The sequence below is a fragment of the Bufo gargarizans genome, chromosome 4 (genome assembly GCF_014858855.1).
Source record: "Bufo gargarizans isolate SCDJY-AF-19 chromosome 4, ASM1485885v1, whole genome shotgun sequence".
In the NCBI taxonomy this organism is placed as follows: domain Eukaryota; kingdom Metazoa; phylum Chordata; class Amphibia; order Anura; family Bufonidae; genus Bufo; species Bufo gargarizans.
In genome coordinates this window covers 158090835-158103796 of record NC_058083.1, presented here as the reverse complement: position 1 = coordinate 158103796, position 12962 = coordinate 158090835, and the positions used below count along the sequence as shown (strand labels likewise).

General features: G+C 40.5%; 1 protein-coding gene across 4 annotated transcripts in view; it reads left to right on the top strand.

Annotated features, from left to right (window-relative positions):
• The window catches only part of IFT80 (intraflagellar transport 80), a 125754-nt gene that overhangs the window by 68332 nt on the left and 44460 nt on the right, over window positions 1-12962 (top strand). For all 4 annotated transcript variants that reach the window (XM_044292056.1, XM_044292054.1, XM_044292057.1 and 1 more), the window contains one exon: window positions 10969-11148. In XM_044292056.1, coding sequence (XP_044147991.1) covers window positions 10969-11148 — 180 coding nt within the window. The remainder of the gene's footprint in view (window positions 1-10968; window positions 11149-12962) is intronic.

The window sequence follows — 12962 nt, the reverse complement described above, 5'->3', positions numbered from 1 at the left end:
TTGTCTGGTTGATTTTATTGGCCGCACTCCATGTGTCTTCACAATAGAATCTAGCCACGTTATGATTTACATGGCCACTTAAAAACTGCTAAACGCAATATTTTAAATTCCTAGGCTTTCTACAAGCCCTGTTGGAAATGGGAATCTTTATGGATCGGGTGAAAGCAAGAAAAAAAAATCCCAAGGTGGCAACTTTTTAACCTTCATTCTTTAACCTCTTTTATGAGTTAAAGGCATCACGATAGATAAACTACCTTACCTGCGTGGCATACACCCATGTGCTTTCAGGGTATTAGGTATGATATGAAGATAAATCACTTCCTTTTTTCTGTTCTTGGGGTGGTTTAGAACCCTTTCCGCTTCTTGTTTTCATGTGCTACATGGCATATGGTGTTCAGGCCCTAGTTTTAAGATCTGCTTAATATTGGAGAATATGGTGTTCAGTCCCTAGTGTCTAGTTCAGTACATGCTGCTCACTTCCTAATCTGTAATATATTAGAGTAGGCCAAGGAGTTCTGTTTCCATATAATAGGATAAGGACACATGCCAGAAACCACAGATTCACTGCCATACAGTACCAGTCATCTTTGTCACCTGCCCCCACCCCCAACAAAAATTTACAGACTACTTGTTTCCAATATGTTTCTTCATAGTTGTCCTCCGACTGCTGTTCATTTGTAACTACCTCTTCCTGTGCCAAATGTGCAGGAGGAGGTACTTCCTATGTCAGCTAGCTTCTGTCTAGAGACATAGATGACACCTCTGTAACAAAATTTAATTTTCCATTTTTACATTTGTATAGTTACTATACTAGTCCTACAAACTGTCCTTAAGCCCATACCCCCAATAAAAATGTCTGACATATCACATGAGTTTTTTTCCCCCCCTTTAAGACCTTGTTTACACAGTGCTGATTTGTTAAAGGGAATCGGGATTTTGGGTATAGAGCTGAGGGCATGGGTTGCTAGATGGCCGCTAGCACATCCGCAATACCCAGTCCCCATAGCTCTGTGTGCTTTTATTGTCTAAAAAATGATTTTATACATATGCAAATTAACCTGAGATGAGTCCTGTACGTGAGATGAGTCAGGGACAGGACTCATCTCAGGTTAATTGAGGCTATGGGGATTGGGGATTGCGGATGTGCTAGCGGCCATCTAGCAACCCATGTACTCAGCTCTGTACACAAAATCCCGGTGACGGGTTCCCTTTAACCTCTTAAGGACATAGGGCGTACAGGTATGCCCTTGTGTCCTGGTACTTAAGGACACATGTACGCCCTGTGTATTTTCGATCACTGCCGTGCGGCTGGCAGTCATCGGAACCCGGTGCCTGCTCAAATCATTGAGCAGGCACCTAGGCTAAATGCGCGGGGGAGGGGGGTACCTGCGGTTTGCTGCGATTTCTGCAGTTTCTGATCCCCGCGGTCCCTGACCGCAGGGATCAGAAACTTTAGCATTCAAAAAATATGCCTTTATCTCCCCCCCCCCCCCCCCCGCACCCCTGAGTGATTTGAGCCCTATGGGAGGTGCAGGGGGAGGGTTGCGGGTGGTGCGGCAGGCGGGATCGCGATCCCCCGCCCGCCTCCCCTTGAATAATCATTGGCGTCTAGTGGGTATACCAGGGTGTCAGCACATTGCCGACACCCTGGTATAAACGGCTGACATCTGTGCCGCGATGTCAGCCGTTTAACCCTTTCCATACAGCGGTCCGTATGGACCGCTGTATGGAAAGGGTTAACAGCTCAGGGAGCTCCCTCCCTCTCCCATCGGGGGGCTGCTGTGCCTTTGCAACCCCCCGAAGGAGAGGGAGACAGCCCCGTCCTTACTCTTCCCCGTCTGCGCAGTTCTGGCCACTACTGAGCAGACGGGGAAGGTTCCCATGGCAACAGGACGCCTTCTCGGGCATCCTGCTGTCCATGGTTCTGCTAAAGGCATAGATCTGTTCAGACAAAGTGTAAGTAAAATACAGTACAGTACCCTATACAGTACTGTATTATACAGACATCAGACCCACTGGATCTTCAAGAACCAAGTGGGTCTGGGTAAAAAAAATGAAAATAAAGTAAAAATCTAAAAACACATTTATCACTGATTAAAAATGAAAAAAATAAAATTCCCTACACATGTTTGGTATCACTGCGTCCGTAACGACCTGATCTAGAAAACGGTCATGGTACTTTACCCGAACGGTGAACGCCATAAAAATAAGAAATAAAAAACTATGATGAAATTTTGCCCACCTTACTTCCCAAAAAAGGTAATAAAAGTGATCAAAAAAGTCGCATGTACGCCAAAATTGTAACAATCAAACCGTCATCTCATCCCGCAAAAATCATACCCTACCCAAGATAATCGCCCAAAAACTGAAAAAACTATGGCTCTTAGACTATGGAGACACTAAAACTTTTTTTTGTTTTAAAAATGAATTCATTGTGTAAAACTTACATAAATAAAAGAAAATTGTATACATATTAGGTATCGCCGCGTCCGTGACAACCTGCTCTATAAAATTACCACATGATCTAACCTGTCAGATGAATGTTGTAAATAACAAAAAAAAAACTGTGCCAAAAAAGCTATTTCTTGTTACCTTGCCGCACAAAAAGTGTAATATAGAGCAACCAAAAATCATATGTACCCTAAACTAGTACCAACAAAACTGCCACCCTATCCCGTAGTTTCTAAAATGGGGTCACTTTTTTTGAGTTTCTACTTTAGGGGTGCATCAGGGGGGCTTCAAATCGGACATGGTGTAAATAAACCAGTCCAGCAAAATCTGCCTTCCAAAAACCGTATGGCATTCCTTTCCTTCTGCACCCTGCCGTGTGCCCCTACAGCAGTTTACGACCACATATGGGGTGTTTCTGTAAACTACAGAATCAGGGCCATAAATAATGAGTTTTGTTTGGCTGTTAACCCTTGCTTTGTAACTGGAAAAAAAATATTAAAATGGAAAATCTGCAAAAAAAGTGAAATTTTGAAATTGTATCTCTATTTTCCATTAAATATTGTGCAACACCTAAAGGGTTAACAAAGTTTGTAAAATCAGTTTTAAATACCTTGAGGGGTGTAGTTTCTTAGATGGGGTCACTTTTATGGAGTTTCTACTCTAGGGTTGCATCAGGGGGGCTTCAAATGGGACATGATGTCAAAAAACCAGTCCAGCAAAACCTGCCTTCCAAAAACCAAAGGGCCCACCTTTCACTCTACGCCCCTCTGTGTGGCCGTACAGTAGTTTACAGCCACATATGGGGTGTTTCTGTAAACGGGCAATAAAGATACAGTCTTGTTTGGCTGTTGACCCTTGCTTTGTTAGTGGGGAAAAAATGGGTTAAAATGGAAAATTAGGCAAAAAAATGAAATTCTCAAATTTAATCCCCATTTGCCAATAACTCTTGTGCAACACCTAAAGGGTTAACGAAGTTTGTAAAATCAGTTTTGAATACCTTGAGGGGTGTAGTTTATAGAATGGGGTCATTTTTGGGTGGTTTCTATTATGTAAGCCTCGCAAAGTGACTTCAGAGCTGTATTGGTCCCTAAAAATTGGGTTTTTGTAAATTTCTGAAAAATTTCAAGATTTGCTTCTAAGCCTTGTAACATCCCCAAAAAATAAAATATAATTCCCAAAATAATTCAAACATGAAGTAGACATATGGGGAATGTAAAGTCATCACAGTTTTTAGGGGTATTACTATGTATTACAGAAGTAGAGAATCTGAAACTTTGAAATTTGCTAATTTTTCCCAATGTTTGATAAATTAGATATTTTTTATGTAAAAAAATAAATAAATGTTTTGGACTTCATTTTACCAGTGTCATGAAGTACAATATGTGACGAAAAAACACTCTCAGAATGGCCTGGATAAGTCAAAGCGTTTTAAAGTTATCACCACTTAAAGTGACACTGGTCAGATTTGCAAAAAATGGCCTGGTCCTAAGGTGAAATAAGGCTGTGTCCCTAAGGGGTTAAGAAAAAATCTTAGACCAAAACCAGGGTTTTGCCCCTTTTTTTTTTTTTTTTTTTTTTTTTCTTTTTTTAAACAATTTTCTTCTGTTTCAGATCCATCCCGGTTTAGTAGAACATAAGGATCAAAATATTGGGCCCAAATCACTCTACTAACCTGTTACTTTATTAATATAGCCATTCCTAACAAGCTCTTCAACTGCATTCATGCCCAAGACTTTATATTTGGGTCCCCTATAACCACCTGTGAATGTAAATGTTCTGCATGGGGCACCTACATCCGGTACACATCTCCAGCTTATTATGAAATAAAAGTAAAACCTCATTTGCTTTTGAGAACCCCATGAAACACCCCTGCACGTTCCATGTGAGCGTGGTCTATTGAAATAATTTAGCCTTAGTTATTTTTATTTTTTTTATCTATAGCTTCCTCTGTCAATTTGAGGTTTGCTGCAGTTGTTAGGCTTAGGGTCCATTCACACGTCCGTTTTTTCTTTCCTGATCTGTTCCGTTTTTTCAGGAACAGATCAGGACCAGATCTGGACCCATTCATTTTCAATGGGTCCTGGAAAAAATCGGACAGCACAATGTGTGCTGTCCGTTTCCGTTGTTCCGTTCCGCATGTCCGTTTAAATATAAAACATGTCCTATTCTTGTCCTGAAAAATCGGATCCTGGTACAATACAAAGTCAATGGATCCGCAAAAAACGGATGACATTCGGATGTCATTCCGTATGTCATCCGTTTTTTGCGGATTCCGTTCCTGGAAACACATAACAAATTTTTTTTATTTTTATTTTTTCAATTTTTTTTCAAAGAAATCCAAACAACTTTATTTGATTATTGAAATGTATACATGTTTCCGTTTTTTGCGGATCCGCAAAAAACGGATGACATACGGATGACATACGGAAACATTTTCAGGAACAACGGATCCGCAAAAAACGGACCGTTTTTCAGGATGAAAAAAAACAGGACGTGTGAATGGACCCTTATTCAGTTCTTCAAACCACACTTCATCGTCGCTGCCTATGCTGATTACTTTCAGATGCATTTTACAGTCTGTCCTGCTTAGAGGTGGATGAAGTTTACAATTATTCATCTGTCAAAATTATGTCAAGGAAAAAAAATTGGGCAAGCCACAAGTTGTCATATAACCTAGTAGAAATTAATTTAATTGTAGAATATTCTCAACCATTTGGAATATGAGTACAATATGGAGGAGAATTATGATCAACAGGGATATTCTTTGTTGTCCATGACAACCAATCATAGCGCAGTTTCCATTCTGTACAGTTCTCTTGAAAAATGGAAGCTTGAGTTTTTGTTTGACAGTTTCCATGAATCGGCCATATTGTATAGTCTTGTATTTTTATATTTGTTGTTATGAGTTAAAGCTGGCTCGCTGTTGCATGTCATCACAAAGGTGAGGCGCGCACATATTGGAAAGGGCCTCCTTCAGCGCAGCTTAGGTAGAGCACAACAGGGGACAGTATGAAAATTAAAATGACCTATCTTGAATTATAAAAAAAATAAAAATTCTGCCACAGTTTTATGGGTTTTTATTATAACAGCATTTCCTTTGCGGTAATATTGACCTGTTACTTTCATTGTCCGGGTCAGTACGATTAAAACAATACCACATATGTATTAGTTATGTTTTAATAGTGACAAAAAATAAAAACTTTGAAAAAAACCAATTTTTGCTTTGCATTGCCATATTCTAACCCCCATAATCTCTTTATTTTTATGTATGTGGAGCTGTCTTAGGGCTCAAAAATTTTCTGGTAGGTGAAGTGACCAAAAATAAAAAAGCTAATTGACCATTTAGACTTTTTTTTCCATTTCTCCTTATGAGATACATATTTTTGCACGTGGCAATGCCCATGATGTTTATTTTTTTTAATTGTTTCTGTATTTTTATTTTGAGGAAAGGGGGGTGATTTTAAAAGGGTATATATTTTTTTAAAATTTTTACTAATATTTTTAAAAACCTTTTTTTGATAAAATTGAGGTCTATGAGATTTCACTGTGTTACTATGGAGCCCAGCCATCATTCACCGAGCCTGCTGCACACTCTATTCAGCTCCCCTGATCCTCGCTAGGAATAGCCACTGCACGGCATTTTTCTAATCTCACCGATGCCATGGTCACATTTGATTACAGCATCTGAGGGGTTAAACGTGTGCATACATCAGTCCCAGGTGCCTGCTGTTTAAAACAGAAGGCACCTGGCGGCTATGGCGCTCTCAATCAGGCACCATCTTTAATTACCCGACTGCCGATGTGTATATGTGTATGGCGGTCAGGAACGGATTAAAAGGATTTCTGGGGGAAAAAAAAAAATTCTCACCTGTTTAGGGAATTCTGGGTTAGACCTGTTTCATTTTTGCATTAACGAGATCAGGCATGGTGTTCCGGCAGGAACAGGCTGCCGGATATCTCTGCATTATGGCGTTGCCAGAAGCAAACCCATTGCCATCCATCCCTATTCACTATAGAAGAGACCGGCGGCTATCCGGCCATAGCACGGCAAATATGGCGAGAAGCATACGGACAAATACTGCTGAGCACAGCGGTTTCCATCTGGTTGCTTTCCTGCATGTTTGCCAGGTTGCAGCTGGATCTCCACCGGTCTCCATTATAGTGAATGGGGCCGGCGGGTGTCCGCATCCACCCGTGCCGGATGCAGACATTTCTGGCAGACTGCTTCCCAGCCGGAGATGCATAATGCAAATGTGAAACAAGCCTAAGTACTGTAGTTCAGCACCCTCATCTGTAAGTCAGAATGGAGGCGTGACCAACACCGTCTCTCGAGGAGTCCATGGATTACACAGACAGGTCATTGGTTTAAATGAGGACTGTGAGATACTCAATTTTCACTGAGGGAGCAACACAGAACAATTAAACATGGATGTTCAGGTTCCTCTCAGCTTACAGCTGATTCCTCAGGGTCTCAGGATACCTTGTGAACCCTTCTAACTAAAGAGAGCTCTATAAGAGGACCTGCAACCCCTCCTGAAATGACTATTTTAGTAACTACTTGCATTCTGGAGCATCTACTCTTATGTCTACATTGTCCCATTTCTTCTAGCAGTTTACAATGAGGGTTCAGCTGGATGTTACCAGTAGGGTTGTGTCCCTGCACAGGGTGCCACTGTCAGCTTGTGCAGGGACACACACCCAGCTGGACCTTTTTTATAACCTACTAACAGTTCACGCATAACTTCTAGAGCAGTGGTCAGCAACCTTCGGCACTCCAGCTGCTGTGAAACTACAACTCCCAGCATGCACATTTGATTGTCCATTTTATAAACTCCCATAGACATGAAAGGAGGATTCTGGGACTTGTAGTTTCAGAACAGCTGGAGTGTCGGAGGTTGCTGATCCCTGTTCTAGAGTAATAAAGGAATAGCATAACCTACAGTCTTAAAGGCTATGTACACCTTTGGGGGCAGTTTTTTTTTAATTATTGCATTGTACATATTTTGAGCTAAAAATATTTGGTAAATTGGTCTTCATAACAAATATGCACAGGGCTGAAATGCTCTAGTAGAGGGATCTGAATGTTCTCTGTGCTCCATCAGCCTGCTAATCTGACGGGCTCCTTATCTCTGCTCTCTGACATTAGAAACACTGTAGCTCATTTCTTATCTTACTGATAGAAATCTGGCTTAAATAAGTGCCAGACGAACGTTTTTTGCGTTTCTGTATACGGTCCGTATACAGAACCATTCATTTCAATGGTTCCACAAAAAAAACGGCAGGTACTCCGTATGCATTCCGTTTCAGTTTTTTTTTTTTTTTTGTTCCATTCAAAGGTAGAACATGTCCTATTATTGCCCGCAAATTACATTCCGTGGCTCCATTCAAGTCAATGGGTCAGCAAAAAAAAGGAACACATACGGGGTGTACTCCGTATGTCTTCTGTATTCGTTCTGTTTTTGCGGAACCATCTATTGAAAATGGTATGCCCAGCCCAATTTTTTCTATGTAATTACTGTATACTGTATATGCCAAATGGAAAAACGGAACCAGAAACACTACTGAAATGGAAAAACTGATTTATTAAAAACGGCCCACAAAACTCTGAAAAAGCTGTGTCGTGTGAACGAGCCCTAAGGTTTATTACATGAGTGGCACAAAGTGAAGTAAAAAGTCAGATTCACACTACTAGACAGTTAACCCTTTGTGACAAAATGACTCAATATAAAAAAAAAGAATAATAATAATTTTAATTACATTTTTTTGGGCCCAAAATGAGTAAAATGCAATCATAAAAAAAATTGTCTCTGAAGGGGTACGTAACCTTTAAGAAAAGATGCTGTAGAATTGTATTGCAAGGGGGATACCAGTAGTTGCTAAAGCAGACAAGCTTAGGCTATTTTCACACTTGCGTTCGGGGCTTCGCTTGTGAGTTCCGTTTGAAGCCTCTCACAAGCGGCCCTGAACGGATCCGTACAGCCCCAATGCATTCTGAGTGGATGCGGATCCGCTCAGAATGCATCAGTCTGGCACCGTTTGTCCTCCGTTCCGCTCAGCAGGCGGACACCTGAACGCTGCTTGCAGCATTCGGGTGTCCGCCTGGCCGTGCGGAGGCAAACGGATCCATCCAGAGTTACAATGTAAGTCAATGGGGACGGATCCGTTTGAAGTTGACACAATATGGCTCAATTTTCAAACGGATCCGTCCCCCATTGACTTTCAATGTAAAGTCAAAACGGATCCGTTTGCACTATCATTTTTTTTTTTTTGTTCATGGTAATGCAAACGGATCCGTTCTGAACGGATCTAAGCATTTGCATTATAGGTGCGGATCTGTCTGTGCAGATACCAGACGGATCCGCTCCGAACGCAAGTGTGAAAGGGCCTTTCCTGACATAATGTCCCATTCACACAGTGCAGCATTTTCTGCCCCGAGTGGGTTTTCCTAGCATTTTTTCCCAACCTGTTTCAATAAGAAGAATACAAAGTACTACTTTGTTTTTGTTTTTTTGTTTTTTTTTTAGCTTTGACTGTTCTGCTGTCATTATTTCCATTTGCAAACACACAATATTTCACCCTCATGCGCACAGCAACTTTATGGGACCTTTATGCGTGTAATGATACTATAGCCCCATAGAATTTAGTCTACAGCTACAGGTGAAACTTGAAAAATTAGAATATCGTGCTAAGTTCATTTATTTCAGTAATCCAACTTAAGGTGACACTAACATATGAGACAGACTCATTACATGCAAAGCGAGATATTTCAAGCCTTTATTTGTTATAATTTGGATAATTATGGCTTACAGCTTATGAAACCCCAAAGTCTCAATTTTGAGGTACCCTTTGCTCAGGGGGTATGGATTAATGAGCTGGCTAGACTGTGACACTTTGAGTCTAGAATATTGAACCTTTTCAGAAAGTTCTGATTTTAAGCTGCATTAGTGCAATTCCTTTTAATTTGCATCACTGAAATAAATGGACTTTTGCACAATATTCTGATATTTCGAGTCTCACCTGTATATACCGTAGAGTGTAGTGGAGTCATTATACGGGAAGAACTCCTACATAAAACTTGTGTAGTGTCAGCAGTTTCTGGATGCTACATATTAGAACTGTGTGCACATGGCTTGGTGGCATCGTAAAAATAGAAGTTTGGTATTTCTTTTTGTTGATTGTGTGCACGCCATGTCTTTAATGTGTCGGTAACAGTACAGTGATGTGTGGTTCCTTCTTTGATTGCGCACTTTTCTTTTTTACGCTTGTTAACAGTCGCGAAAATCGTAGACCTCCTGATTAGAAAGAGGTTTCCTTCTGTTGTGCCAAACTTTCAATACATATCAGAGTCAGATTTCTAATCGTTTAAAAACCCGTGGGAGTTCATCACAGGACTCGTTTAGTAATTATTACTGTCCCGTTAGCCCACAGAATTTATTATGTACAAGTGCTAAGCTCCTATAATTCCTCCCATATTTGATATAAATCCTCCACTAGACACATGGGAGGCTATACCAAGCTTTAGCGCTTTCTAAGAACAATCCAAGAGTGCACTTGCACACGGAAATGATATGTGGAACAGCTATTCCGATTCAGCGTCTGTATATTGCCTCAAGAAATGTTCTATTTCATCAAATTTTTAATAGCTTTTTATTTGACGGTTCATGTACTTAGATTTAAACTTTTTTTTTTTTTTAAGATTATTTCTAATGAAACTAGAAATCTCATACCACCTGGCCTAACGTCATCCAATTATTAGTCATTATTTTAATTTTTATATATATATATTTTTTTTCAATTTCCAAGCTTGGTGCATGCGCCAACGCCCAGTGATTTGTCCCAGTACTGTATCTTAATAAAGCCTATTGACTTGCAGTATTTCACCCGAGTCTCTCGGTTACACTTGTCTCCCCTCATTATATTTATATTCCCAAAGTTGACAAGCTTCCCAGGAGTTTGATATTTTCTGGGTTCGCATGTACTGCAAAAGAAATTACAGGGCTAAATATGGCAAACACATTAAATATTCCCTCCCCAAAGCACTAAGCGATGAGTCCAGCCTTTTGCATTTGGACATATTTTGTCTTATAAACAGATGGATTATTTTTTATTTTTTTGGGTCATCTTACTTATTGAATAAAGTTCCTCTTCAGTTTTTGATTGAGTGTTATAATTAGCTTTGCATCTGAGCTCTATTTGGTAAGCTTGCCTCGTCTTTCTTCTGATCAATCTTAACAGCCCTGCATATATTGCTAATGTCTCTAGCAGACTTCAACCATTTGTCGTGTCATCTCCTATTCTTATTCATTGAAGCAGCCTTGACCTCTGCCACCGACTCATCTGCTGTCTGATGTCCAGCTGCTTCAGGTGTGCTTAGGCAAGAGCTGAATGTTCCATCTTAAAATGTCTTGATCACCCACTGTTTCTAAAGAGAAAATGTTGACCTGATCTTTTTATTTTGTTTTTTTATTTTATTATTATTTTTTAAAATAATTGCTTTATCATTTTATGTTCTTCCAGTGGTCCTATGCTTTGGAAAAACCGAATACTGGTAGTATCTTCAGCCTTGCTTGGTCGATAGACGGAACCCAAGTTGCCGGAGCTTGTGGGAATGGTCACGTTATCTTTGCTCATGTCATTGAGCAACACTGGGAATGGAAGAATTTTGAAGTAACTTTAACCAAGAGACGAGCTATGCAGGTGGAGTTATAATTCGTAACACTCTAAAAAGTCTCTCTAGCTAAAATGTGTTTGTTCCCATTCTGTTTAGTGCAGTGCAAAGGTTTTAGGTGTGGGAAATATTCTGCAAAGTAAAAAAAGCATAAAAAAATGAGTGCTAACCTGTTCAAATAAATGTTTTGAAAGTGTTAGAAATACCCTAAAAATAATTTTCATTTATTGATATTCTAATTTTACCACCACAGGAGACCCCCAAAGTTTGGGCCTCCTGAAGCGCTATTCATTACAGCCATGTATGCGGTGTACAGATTCAGATTTTTACTATATGCCCTGCAGTGAGTGTTGTCCCCATGGGAGTACATCTCCGTGCCACAGAAAATTAGTGCAGGATACCCTGCACTGTGATGATCTGTGCAGAGCGAGGACAGGAGCAGCAGTGTGATATGCAGAACTCCTGTCTGTCCTCGCTGCGCTCCGCTGGAACCTCTGCATAGGACATAGCAGTGCTGGGGATCCTGCACGAATAGTCTGGCTGGAGCAGGGAGATGTGCTCCTGTCCGGATAGCACATAATACAAATCTATAATGCGTACTCTGTGCGCTGTGGTGAATAGTACCGGTACTTCAGGGATCTCTTTTGGTGGTAAAATTTGAAGACAAATACATGAAGTATGTGAGAAAAAAAAATTCTAGGGTATTTCTAACATTTTCTAGAAATGTTTTAGTTGAACATTTAGGCACACTTTAATAGTTTATTGTTATCAATTAACAAAATGCTAAGTGAATAGACAAGAGACCTCAAAATCCAATCAATGTTTGAATATTTATTTTGTAATCACCCTTTGCTTTCAAAACCCCATCAGTTCTGTAGGTACACATGCACACAGTTTTTGAAGGAACTTGGCAGGGAGGTTGTTCCAACATCTTGGAGAACGAACCACAGATCTTCTGTAGATGTAGGCTTGATCAGATCCTTCTGTCTGTTCCTGTGATTCCAGACAGACTCTATGATGTTGAGATCAGGGCTTTGTGGAGGCCATATCATCACTTCCAAGACTCTGTGTTCTTCTTTACACTGAAGATACCTCTTTTGTTCACGTTGGCTGTATGTTTGGGGTCTTTGTCCTGCTGCAGAATACATTTAAACTTTTAACACTTCTATTAACCCCTTAGTGACCACCCATACGCCTTTTTACGGCGGTCACTAAGGGGCCGTTTTTACGGCGGCTCAGTCTAAGCGCTGCACGGCTCCCCCGTGCAGCGGGGAGCGCGGACCCGGCTCTCACAGCCCTGACCGGCAGAAGTGCCGATCCGGGCTGTTTAACCGCCCGCTGCATGTAAAGTGGTGACAGAGGGAACGGACTCCCTCTGTCTCCCATCAGCACCCTGAAAATGCGATCCCGGGGTGCTGATGTGTTGGGAAGCTTACCTTGCTTCCCATCAGGGCCCCGAGCCTGTCTGCAGTTATCTCCAGTAGGCTGTGCCTCTCTGGCACAGCCTGCTGGTCAATCTTTGAATAGCATTGCTATTGAAATGTAATGCATTATAGAGCCTTAAATCAAGCCTTTACACAACTCCATAGAAAAAATAAATAAAAAAGTTATGGGTCTTGTGAAGTGGCAATGCAAAATCATTTATTTTGTTAATAAAAGGAGTTTTATTGGAAAAAAAAAGTAGTAAAACTTAAAAAAAAAAAATATAAGTATTTAGTATCGCTGTAATCGTACTGACCCAGAGAATAAAGATATTATGTTATTTGTAACGAAAAATGAACGCCGTAAAATTTATAATGGAAAAACGCAGTGGCTTTATTGCTATTTTTCCCATCTCCCTCCC